The 17,869-nt window shown below is 43.0% G+C and overlaps 1 protein-coding gene across 6 annotated transcripts in view; it reads left to right on the forward strand.

Moving 5' to 3' along the window:
• Nucleotides 1-17,869, forward strand: part of LOC142470139 (anoctamin-10-like) — an 80,223-nt gene that overhangs the window by 53,320 nt on the left and 9,034 nt on the right. For 5 of the 6 annotated variants that reach the window (XM_075577094.1, XM_075577093.1, XM_075577097.1 and 2 more), the window contains 4 exons: nt 4,295-4,468; nt 13,959-14,150; nt 15,884-16,021; nt 17,516-17,641. In XM_075577094.1, the coding sequence (XP_075433209.1) occupies nt 4,295-4,468; nt 13,959-14,150; nt 15,884-16,021; nt 17,516-17,641 (630 nt within the window). Of the gene's footprint in view, nt 1-4,294; nt 4,469-13,958; nt 14,151-15,883; nt 16,033-17,515; nt 17,642-17,869 lie in introns of all 6 variants that reach the window. The other variant, XR_012789180.1, reaches the window with a different exon arrangement.

Here is a 17,869-nt window from a genome sequence, read left to right on the forward strand (position 1 = left end):
TTCAGGCACCTTTATGGGGTGCCGGTATCTCCTATGCAAGGAAATGTCCCGGTCACGTGACGCGGGACATTTCAATGCAGAGGGATACCGGCAACCCATAAAGGGGCCTTTATCTTGGGAAGCAGGGGGTGCCTGGATATAAAACCAACGCGGTTCAGCTCCGGAGACTCCCTGCACATCTACACTATGAAAGAAATGTATATTAAAAAACATTTTAATAAACATCAAAACAATTTCCCCCTTCACCCCCCCTCGCTAGCCACAGTAAGCCTGGCATGGGTGTTTAACCCCTTCATTGCCTTAGCGGTTAGCCGCTAAGGTAATGAAGTTGCTGTAAATGCATTTTTCCTGCATCGGATGCATGCCGGGGGGCTCCGGTGCTGGTATTAATGGCTATCAGCTCCAGAGACCCCCAGCATCAATCCGAGGCAGGAAAAGGGCCTGATTTTTTCTAAGTCCCGACATATCGCAGCTCATCGAGGCATCTCCCCACCAATTTACCTACATTTTGAGGTGAATTGGATTTGGGGAGAAGATCGCTTTTTAGGGCTGCGATAGGCGGCGACAGCCGACTCGCGGGTATCTGAATCGCGCGAGTTTATGATCCTTCCGAAAATTGTCGATAAGCGGCTGATCGCCGCTCAATTGGCGATTTTCTTTTGATCTTAAGATTTTGCGTCGATACAGGCCGTTATCGAGCACTTATCGAGGCTTACTGAATACGAGTAGCCATTTTGGTCGATAAGTGCTCGATAAGGGCCTTATCGAGGCTTTCTGAATGAGGCCCTTAATGTTTTGTATGAAGAATCCGGTCGCTTTTATGTTTTTTTTTTATCATTCCAAAAAAAAACAACTAATAATTCCAAGAGGGGGGCTGCAGCGATTTGATTGAAACTATCAAGCAAATCTAATTTAGGACGGCAGAAACATACCCTCAAAATGTCATTAGAATAGGTCAAGGCGTTTGGCCTGTGGAGAGAGAATAAACTAACAAAAATACAGTCACAAAGTCTAGTTGACGTCTCGCTTACTCGCTCATCCAATAAATAGAAACAGCTAAATAAATAACATACAGTTAACCTCCTGCGGCCGCCACCGCGGGATTTTTAAAACGTGGCGTGCGCGCGGCTTTTTTTTTAGGTTTCCCGCGCCGCGGGCGCTTTCAATGATAAGCGCCATTAGGCGCTTATCTGATGATGCGGCCGCCGCGCGGGAAACTCCGCTAGAAACGGAGAAAAGCCCCGCATTTATCCAGGTAAGTAGTAGAATAAAGGTGGCCGCAACAGTACATCAACCTTGCAAACAATACTGCATGGAACCAGAGCAAGTGAACAACTTCAAAACAAGTATTCACCATTTGAACTTGAAGCAATTAGGGGGCTATTCATAAAAGTCTCTTGGGTGAGCTCTGCTGACGGCCTCCACGCAGTGCTTATCGCTCTCAAAATAAAAGACATAGCAGTAACAGCACTCACAGGAGATGGCGGCCAAAATGCAAAAAGATAATCTCACAGGTGGTCACCCATTTCTTTAAAAGACAGTCTCAGTCAGTGCCATCGGGTGAAAATGGGTCTCTCCGCATGGAGGCAGGGGAAGAGCAGAATTATCCCCTTTCAAGACAAGACATGTCATGGATTTTAGCTGACATAAAAACCACATTCCAATGAGAATTGAAAAATGACATGGATTATATTAGCCTGGAGTTTACCTCACGAGGTGAACAGACTGACTCTATGGAGGGCAACATGGATGTGGTGAAATGCTTTCAAGAGACCGCTGACCAACAAATACTTGTCCGGTGGCAGCAGGTGGACATGTTACTTGGCAAAGCATAAGACGCACAAAACTGGTCCAACCGCAACAATTTGAGGATAAGGAACATCGCTGACGAGGTGGTGGCTAGAGCAATATTTGTCCCATCTGTTTAATACACTCTTTCCAAATGCTGATAAGACACTACTGGAAATGGATCAGGCCAACAGAGCCATGAAATAAAAATATGCAGACCAATGAGACCTAGAGATGTGGTTGTGAGGCAGCAAGGAGGTCATAATGAAGGCAGGGAGGGCAGCGACTCCGATAAACATAGACAACAAGGTTCTGCAGATCTTACAGGTCAAACTGTATAAGAGATAGCCAGGGCATGTTGGAAGATTGCATTATTGAAATTAATTATATTTTTGGAAGAAGATTGTATTATTCTCCCACGTTTTTGTTATTTCTCTCATTTACTTTAATATAAATATTACATATTTAAAAAAATATATATATACAGGTAAATCCCGTTATAACGCGCCTCGTTATACCGCGATTCGGTTGTAACGCAGTTTTCCTGTGGCTCCCGTTTAAAAAAAAAAATAAATTAATTAAAATTTTTTTTTTGTTTTTTGCACACTGCACACACTGCACACACTGCACACACTGCACACACTCTCACTGCACACACACTGCTCACTGCACACACACTGCTCACACTGACACACACTGCACATTGCTCACAATGCACACACACTGCTCACACTGACACACACTGCACACTGCACACACACTGCTCACACTGACACACTGCACACACACTGCTCATTGCTCACACTGCACACACTGCACACTGCACACACACTGCTCATTGCACACACTGCACACTGCACACACACTGCTCACACTGATATACTGCACACACACTGCTCATTGCTCACACTGCACACACTGCACACACTGCACACACTGCACACACACTGCTCATTGCTCACACTGCACACACTGCACACTGCACACTGCACACACACTGCTCACACTGACACACTACACACACTGCTCATTGCTCACACTGCACACACTGCACACTGCACACTGCACACACACTGCTCATTGCTCACACTGTGCACACACACACACACCTCCCAATACACATATACATAAATCAGCCTTACCTTGGGGATGATTGGTGAGACCTGTGGCTGCAGGGGGGGGCGCTGCGTGCCGGTGGGGGTGGTGCTGCGGTGGAGGGGGTGATGGCTGCGGGGGCCCCCGATGCTGCGGGGGCTGGTGGGATGGCCCGGTGCAGCGCGGGGGGGCAGGTAGGTGGGGGTAGGTTGGCGGTACGGGGCGGGGGGTGGGACGTCATTGTGCTCTGGGGGGGGTGGCGGGGCCCTGCGCTGCGGCGGAGTGGCAGGATGACCCTGCGCTACGGCGGGGCGAGGGGGCCCTGTACTGCGGCGCGAGGGCCCTGTGCAGCGGCGGGGGGTGAGCGGTCTTCCGGAGAGATCCTTTGCTGTGTGGGGGCCGGGTCCTGCGAGGGGGGGTGATGGTGCTGGGGGAGGGGAGGTGACGGTGCTGGGGATGGGGGTGTTGGTGCTGCGGGGGTCCAGGCGGCTGATCACAGCAGGCACCTGTTCCACAATTCTGCTCCCGCGCGTGCGCCGGGCCTCCCTCTCGCGCCGGAGCTTAAGCCACTTGACTTCCGGCACTGTCGATAGGGACACCAGTGCCAGTGCAGTTTTTTTTTTTTTTTACATATATTAAATTAACGGGCACGGCCCTTTGCCCTGGGAGGGAGAGGGAGGGGGCTGGGAGGGAGAGGGAGGTGATGGGAGGGAGGGAGAGGGAGGAGGCATGTGGCCCGCATGTTGTGCAGACCTGGTGTAAGGCTTCCGGACACCTCTTCCTTCCTTCCCTCCTCACTCCCTCCCGAACAGGCGCGCGGCGGCCATTTTTTTTAAAAATTAGCGCGACCCTGTTACTAACGTGGTGGTCTCGGGGTGGACCCCGAGGACCGCGTTATAACGGGGTTTACCTGTATATATATATATACAGTATATCATAATTTATCAAGACTGTCTGTTATATAAAGTTTTTGTTAGAGTGTATGGTAATAAGGGGTGTGCTGTACTTTACTGCACATTACACAGAACAGTACAAAACGTGACTGTAACAATAGCCTCGGAATACTATACGGTGCATTTTATTCAGATTAAAGACACACTCGCACCGCTTATCATTCCTGCAAAGTACCCTGGTAGCTGCAAAACACTATTCGTAGGCGTGGCTCAGCCACAGTCACGGGGCCGCAACATATAGAGAAATTCCATGGATTTCCACTTGGTTTTGCGCGGTCACAGAGACAGTAAGTCTTGCTACATTCTTATATATTTGCTACAAAGAATGGATCCATTTCTAATTCAACTGCAGTTGCAATTGTCCGGTTTAAGAACATTAGTAAAAGCAGATGTGTTGAAGTCATATCTCCATATACCCTTGTGCTAATCTACTTTGTCCTACTACATATTTTCCACAGCGTCTCACTTCTTTGCTTATTGTGTCTCAAGCAATCAACCAGTTTAATGAGTCCCTGCTTCCATATCTGCAGCAGAGAGTGAAACTCAAGTCGGGATTCTTTACAAAGACCGATGTGAACAAATATCCTTTTGTAGATGAAGTAGTATCTGAAGGAGACATGCTCGCTAATCCGGTAAGGAAAAAGCTGTTATTTGGTGATTGAGTGAAAGAGTCCAATCCATGCAGCCAAAGTAGAGACGAAGTATAACTATTGAAATGCGAACATTCCAGACTTAAACAATTATGGCGCTAATGTAAATTAAAACTTGAGAGATACCTGGAACACATGTTGATAATAAGCAGAAAGATCTTGGATAGAAGTTCAAAAGAAGATGACATACATGTGTAGAAGGGAAAGAACTCTTAATGATCTGATGGTTGCATGGTTAGCAGCGCAATAAAAGAAAGGGATCAAGGGAAATATTTATTAAGCGTTGCTATCCCATAAGATACCTTCCAGCACCTAAACATGCCTTACACACTGTTCAAGTAAATGGGTCATAAAGTGTCTTCTGGCCTCAGGCAGGGTCTTATCGCATTGCATCACTTCGGAAATAGGTGTTTAGGAGAAGAAATTATGAAGTCAGTAAAGCCTGTGATCTGTAAGAAGTAGGCAAAGTGGAAGGGTGGGCTGTTTATTAAGAGTGCAGGAGAGGAGAGGATATGGTTGTAGGAGGTGACATTAGGTTCAAAGAAAGAGCAGATGGAACAGAAGTTAGGTTTCAATGTGTATTCCAAGGCGGAAGGTTAACACAAGTGAGGGAATGGGAGATTTAGTACATGGAAAGTAGCAAATAGTGGTCAGAAAGTGGGGGGGGGGGAGAAATAAAAGCGGAGAGTTGTTTTTAATAGGCAATGGCAAATTAACTGAAAGGGAGTTCTTAATAAAAAACAATAAGGTTCTTGTGAGCTAAAAGGGAGTTGTCAAAAAACAATCATCCTATTGTCCTAAGCAGCAGATCAAGCTGCAGTCGACCCAAAATGGCCATTGAGTTGAATGACAATTTTCACTGGTTTCACTGTGTTATAGTGCTATGATATACAATGTGTAAGTAGTTAGGTAGCTTGGTGTTCTAAACATTTGACTACAGTAGCGGTCAGGAAGGGATTCATGATGCATGCCTTCATAGCTACTATGGGGTTAAATTCTAAAGTGCGGGGAAACAGTTTCAGGTGAGGAGAAACCTGCTTGTGCAGCCAACACAGACAAACAAATTCTTCAAAGTGCAGATCTCCTCAAAGACAGAGATACGAAGTAAACCTCTACTAACAGGTTCATAATGAAGTTCACCATTTAATGTGACAGCCAACAACAGTAAAGCAGGCGTAAAGCAGATGGGGTGTGTATATATTTAAAAAGGGATCTGGATCACAACCGGGGAATTACAGACCTGTAAGCCTGACTTCAATAGTGGGGAAACTACTTGAAAGTTTAATACGGGATAATATTCAGGAATACCTAATGGAAATCAAAATTATTAGTAATAGTCAGCATGGATTTATGAAGGATAGATTTTGCCAAACTAACCTTATTTGTTTCTTTGAGGAGGTAAGTAGGAATTTAGACCAGGGTAATGCAGTTGATGTGGTCTACTTAGATTTTGCAAAGGCTTTTGATACGGTTCCACACAAGAGGTTGGTGTACAAAATAAAGAAAATTGGACTCAGTAATAATATATGCACCTGGATTGAAAACTGGTTAAAGGACAGACAACAGAGGGTTGTCATAAATGGAACTTTTTCAGGTTGGGCTAAAGTCATGAGTGGAGTACCTCAGGGATCGGTACTGGGACCCCTGCTTTTTAACTTGTTTATTAATGACCTTGAGGTTGGCATCGAGAGCAAAGTCTCCATCTTTTGCTGATGATACAAAATTGTGTAAGGTAGTAGAATCAGAGCAGGATGTAATTTCTCTCCAGAAGGACTTGGAGAGACTGGAAACCTTGACAGGTACAGTAAATGGCAGTTGAGTTTTAATACAGATAAATGTAAGGTTATGCATTTGGGAGGCATTATTGGGGGGCATTAAATGTCGAGTGACTACGCGAGGCCTCTATAACATGTGGAATTCATTACCCATGCAGACTGAGATGACAGATACAATAGATTTGTTTAAAAAAAAAAAAAGGTTGGACAACTTTTTAGAAAGGAAAGGTATACAGGGTTATACCAAATAAGTATACATGGGAAGGATGTTGATCCAGGGATTAATCCGATTGCCAATTCTTGGAGTCAGGAAGGAATTTATTTTTCCCCTTATGAGATATCATTGGATGATACAGTATGTCACTGGGGTTTGTGTTTGCCTTCTTCTGGATCATTAAGGAAGTATAGATATAGGATAAAATATCTGTTGTCTAAATTTAGCATAGGTTGAACTTGATGGACGTACGTCTTTTTTCAACCTCATCTACTATTTAACTATGTAACGTTTCAGGTCCCATATACAGGCATACCCCACATTAACGTACGCAATGGGACCGGAGCATGTATGTAAAGCGAAAATGTACTTAAAGTGAAGCACTACCTTTTCCCACTTATTGATGCATGTACTGTACTGCACTCGTCATATACGTGCATAACTGATGTAAATAACAGATTTGTAACAGACTCTATAGTCTCCCCGCTTGCGCACAGCTTCGGTACAGGTAGGGAGCCGGTATTGCTGTTCAGGATGTGCTGACAGGCGCATGCGCGAGCTGCCATTTGCCTATTGGGCGATATGTCCTTACTCGCGAGTGTACTTAAAGTTAGTGTCCTTAAACTGGGGACCATTCATCATTTTTACTATGTGGTAATACAAAAATATATATATATTTTTTTTTATTATTTTTTTTTTTTTTACTATTTCAGAGCTTATACTTCAGTATTTTATATTGCTAAGGCACCCTGCTCTAGTCGGAAAAAGAACCTCAATATATTTTTCCAAAAAAATATATGCTTTGGACTATATACAGTTAGGTTCGGAAATAATTGGACACTGACACAATTTTCATAATTTTGGCTCTGTACGCCACCACAATTGATTTCAAATGAAACAACCGAGATGCAATAGAAGTGCAGACTTTCAGCTTTAATTCAAGGTGTTGAACAAAAATATTGTATGAAACGTTTAGGAATTGCAACCATTTTCATACACAGTCCCCTTATTTCAGGGGCTCAAATGTAATTGGACAAATTAACACAATCATAAATTTTTCATTTTTAATACTTTGTCGAGAATTCTTTGCAGGCAATGACTGCTTGAAGTCTGGAACGCATGGACATCACCAAACGTTGAGTTTCCTCCTTTGTGATTCTTTGCCAGACCTTTACTGCAGCTGTCTTCAGTTGTTGTTTGTTCGTGGGTCTTTCTGCCTTAAGTTTTGTCTTCAGCAAGTGAAATGCATGCTCGATCGGGTTGAGATCAGGTGATTGACTCAGCCATTGCAGAATATTCCACTTCTTTGCCTTAAAAAACTCCTGGGTTGCTTTCGCAGTATGTTTTGGGTCATTGTCCATCTGTAAATCAACTTTGCTGAATCTGAGCAGACAATATATCCCTATACACTTCAGAATTCATCCGGCTGCTTCTGTCTTCTGTCACATCATCAATAAACACTAGTGACCCAGTGCCATTGGAAGCCATGCATGCCCATGCTATCACACAGCCTCCACTGTGTTTTACAGATGATGTGGTAAGCTTCGGATCATGAGCCGTTCCAAGCCTTCTCCATACTTTTTTCTTCCCGTCATTCTGGTACAGGTTGATCTTCGTTTCATTTGTCCAAAGAATGCTGTTCCAAAACTGGGCTGGCTTTTTTAGATATTGTTTGGCAAAGTCTAATCTGGCCTTTCTATTCTTGATGTTTATGAATGGTTTGCACCTTGTGGTGAACCCTCTGTATTTGCTTCCGTGGCTTCTTCTCTTTATGGTAAACTTGGATAATGATAAGCCTACCTCCTGGAGAGTGTTCTTCACTTGGCTGGATGTTGTAAAGGGTTTTATCTTTAAAATGGAAAGGATCCTACAATCATCCACCACTGTTGTCTTCCGTGGACATCCAGGCCATTTTGTGTTGCAGAGCTCACCAGTGCGTTCTTTTTTTCTGAGAATGTACCAAACTGTTGATTTGGCCTCTCCTAATGTTCCTGCTATCTCTCTGATGGATTTTCTTTTTTTTGCAGCCTAAGGATGCCCTGTTTCACTTGCATTGAGAGCTCCTTTGACCGCATGTTGTGGGTTCACAGCAACAGCTTCCAAATGCGAATGCCACACCTGGAATCAACTCCAGACCTTTTACCTGCTTAATTGATGATGAAATAACGAAGGAATAGCCCACACGTGTCCATGAAACAGCTTTTGAGTTAATTGTCCAATTACTTTTGGTCCCTTGAAAAAGAGGGGGCTACATATTAAGGAGATGTAATTCCTAAACCCTTCCTCCAATTTGGATGTGAATACCCTCAAATTAAAGCGGATAGACTGCACTTTAAGCCCATATTCATTATTTAACAGTAACTTGAATTTATTTTGGTACACAGCCGAAATAACAAAACTTGTATCAGTGTCCAATTATTTCCGGACCCTAATAAGGGGTTGAGATTATTTTACCCAAAACAGGGAATTTTCGTTTTTGGCCAAATTTTAATTGAACGTTACTTTCGGACCTGTTTGGGCATCTCTACCGGATATTTGGACTGGGGCGCTCCCTGGTTTTCGTGGCTTAAAAAGTAGTTGTGACGCCTTACTCTATTAAAAATGAAGATAAAATATATAAATATGGTTTTGTGTTTGTGGTGCAAAAGAGTGTATATAAAAATGTATACTGGCCCTTTTTGCTGGTTATGTGGTTGCTGCTTGACCTTGGAGAAGGGAATCCCGTGTCCTTCTCAGCGTGGCAGTAGTGGTGTGAAGATGGTCAGCGCGAACCTCGTGGACCTCAGGAGTGTGGTGGATCCGGATGAAGTATCAAGAAAAGAATGAATGAGAATAAAACACAGTATTAGTGTATCGTGTCCACATGCAGGGGTGGGGGTTGGAAAGGGGGAGTTGTGGGGTGAGGGAGGAGTGGACGGTGGAAGGATTGATAGTGTGTTCCCACTAACTAATCACAGAATACATAGAGTATATGAATCCAGTGACTCACACGGGCTTGTGTGGTGTCTCTCCCTCAACGCTGACTGAAGTGGGTTAATACAGACTCATATGCTGTAGTCTTAATACACATTAGACTCACACGGCCTGATGTGAGTCCTTGCCCTCAGAGGGTGATGTCCTGTGTGGATGTTGTCTTGTTGTTTCAGCAGAGTTGTCCCCCGATGGGTGTGGTGTGTGAGTGTCTCCTCTCCCCGTATCCCAAATGACCAAAAAAGAAGGTGTGCAAACCAGAATAAATATAAGGTCTTTAATGGGTTAACAGTGGAGACATGAGCATACACTATGCATACATGTTGAGGTGCTTAAAAATATATAAAAACAGATATAACACAATGACACAATAAACTGGACAGTGGATGATGCTGATTGCGAAACGCGTAGTTCCCTGCCGGAGCTCATTGACAGAGGGACCCAGCACACCACAGGACATCCGGTACAGATCTCCCTTTCCGGTTCCGCTGCCGGACGCGCCAGTGGGAGAGAGAACGGAGGAGGAGATCATACAGGAGTGTCTCGAGCGGTTGATGCTGGGCAAGTAAATTTGTTTAGTGTGAGTGTATCCTTTTGGTTTTGCTTCAGTGCATCATCCACTGGGAACTACGCGTTTCGCAATCAGCATCATCCACTGTCCAGTTTATTGTGTCATGTATGCATAGTGTATGCTCATGTCTCCACTGTTAACCCATTAAAGACCTTATATTTATTCTGGTTTGCACACCTTTTTTGGTCATTTGGGATACGGGGAGAGGAGACACTCACACACCACACCCATCGGGGGACAACTCTGCTGAAACAACAAGACAACATCCACACAGGACATCACCCTCTGAGGGCAAGGACTCACATCAGGCCGTGTGAGTCTAATGTGTATTAAGACTACAGCATATGAGTCTGTATTAACCCACTTCAGTCAGCGTTGAGGGAGAGACACCACACAAGCCCGTGTGAGTCACTGGATTCATATACTCTATGTATTCTGTGATTAGTTAGTGGGAACACACTATCAATCCTTCCACCGTCCACTCCTCCCTCACCCCACAACTCCCCCTTCCCACCCCCCCACCCCTGCATGTGGACACGATACACTAATACTGTGTTTTATTCTCATTCATTCTTTTCTTGATACTTCATCCGGATCCACCACACTCCTGAGGTCCACGAGGTTCGCGCTGACCATCTTCACACCACTACTGGGCATCTCTACCGCCTATATAGAATACCGATAAGAGGAGTTCAGCAGTTTTTTGCATTTTTTGTGTGAAAAAGTGTCTGATGTTGCCTCTTCGGAGTATATAGAATAGGGCCCTAAGTAAATACCCTACCACTACTCTACTGTTCATACCCCCTTGCATACCAAAGAGACCTTTCACAGGGCCCAGCACTGAAGGGTATGTGAGCGAGGAGGGGAGGGTCATCGTTTGGTTGAATGTGAGCATAGGGTGCAGCTGTTTTTGTTGAGACGAACGTCTTGGGCCCGACTCTCCCCCGTCAGTGGCCCTTTCTATAGGAGGTCCTGTATTAGGGTGAACAGATGTTCCTGTTTAGCCGGGACAGTCTTTGTCTCAACTTTTTGGACCATTGTCCAGGTTTTTATCGATGCCGATCACACATACATAGTCAATATTCGCACATGCGGCACTCGCCGTTCACGCATGCGCGCAATTTTTCCCGGGACAAATATGGTCACCCTATCATATATCAAAGTCTCACAGCTGAAAACCTGACAGTAAAAAACAGATCAAGGTTTAGCAAAGAGAAAATGCGATTACAAACTGTTGCATTTATTTTTCTGAGGATTTGTGCTCCAGTTTTTGTTCTGGATTTTTCTGATATGAGCTCCGTAGTGTAGAAAATACAACTGATTATCAATGATTAAGTCATTAGTCCAGACTGAAACTTATATATACACATTATTTTCATCTTATATTAATAGAAATGGAAATGTGTTTTGGAATTTAAAAAGACATTGATTCAGATGTAAATTATTTGAAAAGCCAAAGTTCATCGATGGTTTACAAATAAGAATTAACATTTAAAAAAACATGTTTATCATACTGTACCTGATGATAAACATTTCTATTTAAATTGAATAAAATATAACCACAAGTTTTATTTTAATTAAGATAAATATTAGTCTTTTAAAAAAGGATGTTTAATTCAATCAATTAGTGCACTCTTGGTTTTTTTATATCTTTGGGGCTGCAATACAACAAATGCCATTATCTGTGTACAACCTTTTATAATATTAGAGCACTGTTCACAGAATGTGTTTCCTCACCAGTCCATGACCCTATATTTTGTTTCTAAACTCCACAAAGCTACGATATGTTGTACCGATCACAAGGAACTACAGTAGTAACATAGATTTTTAGGTTCGGCCAAAAACCTAATTGGGAAAAGCACAATTCCAAACATTACAGAATATGTAAGATATTTCCTTTGTAACTTGTAGTGAGTAGGAGTTAGAAACTTTTAGTAAATCACATGGGCGAAACATATTAAGAATACCATAAAGAAGTGCAACAATAGTTTCCAAAAATAGAAAAAGCACTCGATAATTGTCAAATTAAATGTGGGACAAAAATTAAAAAAGGAAAGAGTAAAGGAAATGTGCACAAATTATATTTCTACCATGTACAGATGTAGCGAAACTTACTGTCCCTGGCACGGCGGACCATACGCCGAAAAAACGGGGCCCCCAAAACCAGTAAATTTCGCAGCCTGGGGGAATTAAAGAGGGACCCCTGCAGCATTCATCCTACCGGGATAGCCAGTCTGATAGAGCTGCGCAGAGGAGTCCCAGAGAGAAGCAGTCTCTCTCTGTGTCTCCCCCGAGCAGCTCTGAAGCAGTCTCTCTCTGTGTCTCTGCCGAGCAGCTCTGAAGCAGTCTCTCTCTGTGTCTCTGCTAAGCAGCTCTGAAGCAGTCACTCTCTGTGTCTCCCCCGAGCAGCTCTGAAGCAGTCTCTCTCTCTGTCTACCCAACCGAGCATCTCTGAAGCAGTCTCTCCCTGTGTCTCCACCGAGCAGCTCTGAAGCAGTCTCTCTCTGTCTCCCCCGTGCATCTCTGAAGCAGTCTCTCTCTGTCTCCCCCGTGCATCTCTGAAGCAGTCTTTCTCTGTGTCTCCCCCGAGCATCTCTGAAGCAGTCTCTCTCTGTGTCTCCCCCGAGCAGCTCTGAAGCAGTCTCTCTCTGTGTCTCCCGAGCAGCTCTGAAGCAGTCTCTCTCTGTCTCCCCCGAGCAGCTCTGAAGCAGTCTCCGTGTCTGTCCTGGCCTTTGATGACATAGATGATGGAATATTGGTACTGTATGTGATGAGGGGGGATACTATAGGACCATATTCAGTCATCTACATCAGGAGTGCATAATCTTGGGGGCTGGGAGCGTGAGATTTTTTATTTTGGTGGAGGGGGGGGGGGGGGGGAACGGTTGCAGAGGCCTCATGGTCTTTCCCCCGCGTTCTTCCCCAAGGCATTTAAATTAAATGCCGGGGTACCGCACACGAGGCCTCTGCAACATCACTTACCGTGACTCAGTTGGCCTTGGCGATGCATTGCCATGGCAACCCGGCGTCATTTGACACTGCGTAGCCATGGCAACGTGGCATCAATTGATGCTGCGGTGTCACGTGATGTGATGCCACATGACCCCGCGGCGTCATTTGATCCTTCAGACCAGGTAAGGGGGGCGCAAGCATTGGGGTAGAGCAGGTAGGGGAGTGCAAGGCAAAAAGTTTAGGCACCCCTGATCTACATCATCAAGGGGGTTGGATAGGACATTTAAATGACTTGGCAGAGAGACTGCTTCTTTCTCGCACTCCTCTGCGCAGCTCTTACAGACTGGTGGCTGGCCCAGCAGAAGCAGGGACCCTCGCAGAGTTAATCCTCCTGGGCCCCTTTCTGTTTTCGTGGTCGTGATTGCACGCGGCTGCACTGTTGTCCAGCGGCTGCGGTCCGGCGGCCGCACTGCGGTAGTTAACACGGCACCAAAGACAGTAAGTCTGGCCCCACCTGTAAGTGCTTGGGTAAGTGAAGGAAGTGTACAATTCGCATAGTACTTTTAATTATTAAAGCAAAACATTCAGTAAGACAGTAAATCTCTGTAAAGTATAAGTGCAAAATGCGATATGCTGTTTACAATCGTTTTCTAGTCAACCTAAATACGTGTTTACGTTGAGAAATTAGTTATATTTGAATTGCAGAACATTTATCTAGTTTTAGCTAAAACCTGTTGAATTTCCTTTCAGTTTATTACTCGATGTTATGCAAACCTCAACCTCTACAGATTGGCATATCTATTACAATAAAATGTTTCTCTAAGACCTATTTCAGCTGTCTTTTTATATAAAACATATCCGTGAGCGTATTGAAGGATTTTCTCATTGCTGTTTAAGAATTGCAGTAATACTTTCAGAGTCTCAAATGGACGTGTACTAAAACCACTTACAATGTTACTTATATTTCTACCCTTTTTATCTTTTTTCCAGGGGTTATTTGATGAATACATGGAGCTCTTTGTTCAGTTTGGCTATGTCAGTCTTTTTTCATCTGTGTATCCTCTTACTGCTGCATTGCTGATTTTAAACAATATCACTGAGATACGTACCGATGCGTTTAAATTATGCCAGCTCCTCCAGAAACCTTTTCCTCACCCTGCAGCCAACATTGGGGTGTGGCAGGTAAGACACATGAGGACATGCACATAACTCTATTGCTGTTCATTTTCAATGATAGATTATTTCAAAAGAGATCCCCTGGAAAATATGGGAGAGGTGGCATGAGTTCAAATGTTTTTTGTCCATTCTCTGCCTTCTTTTCAACAATTGAAAAAAAATGAAACATTTTCACATTCACATAAAAATGTGAAACTGAAAAATGTGGAGAAGAACAAGTGTGTGTTTAATTCACCTTTCGAACCGTTGAGGTGAGGAAGTCTTGTCTGACAGGATTTTATTTTACAAGTAAAAAGTAGTAAAAAATGTAGTTTACTGGTTACGCATTCCGGCTATTTGAATGAAAGACTCATTCCTTTATCATTACTCCTTTTTATGGCTCCATTTGTATTCATTCATACACAGTTACTCACAACACATTCCTGCTTTTTCCATATTAATAATAACTTTATTTACGTGATTGTCAGCTGCTTCACACACGGTCAAGAGCTAACACAGGTTCGATATATTGAGTAATTTATTGATCCACAATACTTGTGATCAGCAAGGAAAGTCAGGCACACTGGGCAGACCTCTCAGAGTTCTTATACATAATTGCGTCCTTTGGCTAACACTGGTTCATAGGCAGATTATAATGACATCACTCAAGCATTCACTGTGCACGGGGCTTACTTCCTATTCTTAAACCTATAGAATTAAAAGTCACTCATTACTAACATAAATTGGCTCTCTAGTTGCTACAAAAACAGGATATGCTCAACTGCAATGTACTGGGCGTTGGGTCAAAAGGCATGAACTGAAAACCCCCTTCTGCAAAACACATTCTTGCCACATTTCACATACAGACACATATACAAACAAAATGGACGCACAAAGACCAAATGGAGGCCCATAAACAAAATGGATGCCCATCTTCAAAGACCCCTCCAGTGCATTTCCACATTTTTATATAGCGCATTTCTGACAATGGGACTCAAAGCGCTTCACAGTTACAAAAAGGAAAAAAAGAAGAAAACATTTAAAGTTCCAAAAGAGACAAGTGAGTACTTTAGTATTAGCTGATATACTTTTTTTATTTGGACTAACAATAGATATTGTAAATAAGCTTTCGAGAGTCCTCCTCTCTTCCTCAGGTCAGCGATACTGATTTACAGCGATTCCAGGAGTTTAACACAGATTGTTAATCCAAATAAAAACGTTACCACCTAATACTGAAGTACTCATTTACTCTGCACTATCGCCACTGGAGTAACATGGCTATTGCTAATCAATTCATAAAATAAACAAGGAAAGATACAATACAGGATTGGATGGTGCTGTGGTTATTAAATGCCAGACAGGTTGTGGTTCATGAATTCAATCAATTTTGTCCTCTCTACCAACAATAACCTAACCATCCTTTCTCAAACTAGATTACTCAGATTCCCCTTTTCCTGACATATCCTGCTCTCGGTTTCTATCACAAACTCTCTACATTTAGTTATCATTTTAGATTACTCTTCTATTGTGATCTTTATATACAGTATGCTTTACTTTATTACATTTGCACAGAACGAATATAACAAGCATAGGCTGGAATTTAACCTGCAATATTGTGTATTCAAATAAACACCTTAACCATCACACAAAGACTCCTAAATCACCATGGCGTCCAACCTTCTGCCCACAGATATTTCTTTTTTACGTGATATCTGCAGTTGATAAGTTCTAATAAACCTTTTTTGGTTTCTCATTTTCAGATTGCCTTTGAGATGCTTGGATTTCTCTCTGTCATCACCAACTGCTTTCTTATTGGTATCTCCCCAGAGATAAAGGCTCTATGCCAGACATTGGAGGTGCGACCTGAAGAAGTAATGCTCTGGATACTTGTTGCAGAGGTCAGTCCATGGTAATTATTTTGTACATTAGTACAGAACAGCAAAGCGTTACCTTACAGACAGGAAACATAGCAATCCCATAAAACCGAGCACTACGGGAATATATAAATAGAATGTATTTTATACAGTATATAAAACTATAGGGCAGCAGCTAGTCACAACATAGCATTTTTATTTTGTGACTAGCTGCTGTCCTGTAGTTCTTTCATTTTAACATTGGCATATTTTCACTTTGATGTTTGTCATCTTTTTGTGTATTTTTTTGTGCTTTTTGTTTTCTTCGTGATTTTTATTACACTGCACAGTAGGTATTTTTCTGTCATTGCTTTAGTTATGTTGTGTGTGAGTTAGCGTGATACACATTGGGAGCGCGGCGTTTTGTGGGATTAGTATGTTTTCCTTTCTTTAAGATTACACATGGCTGCTCTGTAGATTGATGGTCCCAGGTAGCCTCACGAAAGTGGTGTTGTAATTTCATGCCGTTGGGATTGAGACATACTGTACACATTCTACATGTGGAGTGCTGGAACACTTTTTGGCTTTCGGTTTACAAAGTCAGAGGCTTTTATTCATAGACAACTCTAATCTAAGACTTCAGAGGCAATAAGAATATTCTGCTTACATTTGAATATTCTGTTGTTTTGATGGAATGAGACTGCTGCAGATGATTTGGTTTCTCTCAGTTAGGGTTGGCAGAATGACTCCGTAGGGTCAGGGCATATTCCATAGTATAAATATATACTGTATTTTCTATACATTTTATTTTTTACCTGGCTTAATCATAGAATAATAGGAAGTGTGGATGATGAAGCAATGTTCTCCAGGGATACTGTATGTGAGAGAGGAGTCAGCAGTGAGTGCCTCTTAAATAAGAGACACATACCGCCTAAAACACTCATCTATACTACATGTGGAGAGATACCTGTGAACATACCTGCAACACGTGGAAAATAGTCTAATCTCTCCCCCCTCTCTCTTCTCGTCCATCTCCCCCTCTCCCTCTCACTTCCTCTCCCCCCTCTCCCCCTCCCTCTCCCTCCCTCTCTACAACCCCTCACTCTTTCCCCCTCCCTCCCTCTCGCCCTCCCTCTTTCCCCCTCCCTCTCCCCCTCCCTCCCTCTCCCCCTCCCTCTTTCCCCCTCCCTCTCTCCCTCTCTCCCCCTCCCTCTTTCCCCCTCCCTCTCTCCCCCTCCGTCTCTCCCCCTCTCTCTCATACATTTCTAGTTGAAGACCTCTTTAGAGTTGGAAGATTAAAGCTTTTTTGCACTCTGCTGTTTTATTCTTATTGTATTTCTTGTTGTACACTTTGAGACTAACTGAGCAGTAACACAGAACAGCCTCTATATGGCGGCTGACGTTTAGACAAATTACTAATACATGGGCACCTTTCTAAATGATTTATTCTCATTTCAAAACAATCAGGATGCCCATAGGCATGGTTGAGTGTGATTCAGTTCACTTGAATAATTCCTCAATATGTTTTGTATTTATCAGCATTTACTCATCATTCTGAAATGTATTGTGGCCTTTGCTATTTGTGACCAGCCTCGATGGCTGCAGCTGCGGGTTATGCAGATGGAATATCATTCCTGGAAAGCGCTCAAACAAACATCAAGACAGGTATTAGTAACATGTATTCGCTTTGTACAGTATACCTTACTGTATGCTGCTTTGAGGTATATATGTTTTAACAAACATCCCTTACAATATAATAAAACAAATTAGCTCAAGAAACAAGTTGTCATATTTATAATACATAGAAATAGAAGACCCCACTAAAGATACATACATACATACATACATATATATATATATATATATATATATAGACATACAGTACAGCTCAAC

This window comes from Ascaphus truei, chromosome 19, assembly GCF_040206685.1.
Source record: "Ascaphus truei isolate aAscTru1 chromosome 19, aAscTru1.hap1, whole genome shotgun sequence".
Taxonomy (NCBI): Eukaryota; Metazoa; Chordata; class Amphibia; order Anura; family Ascaphidae; genus Ascaphus; species Ascaphus truei.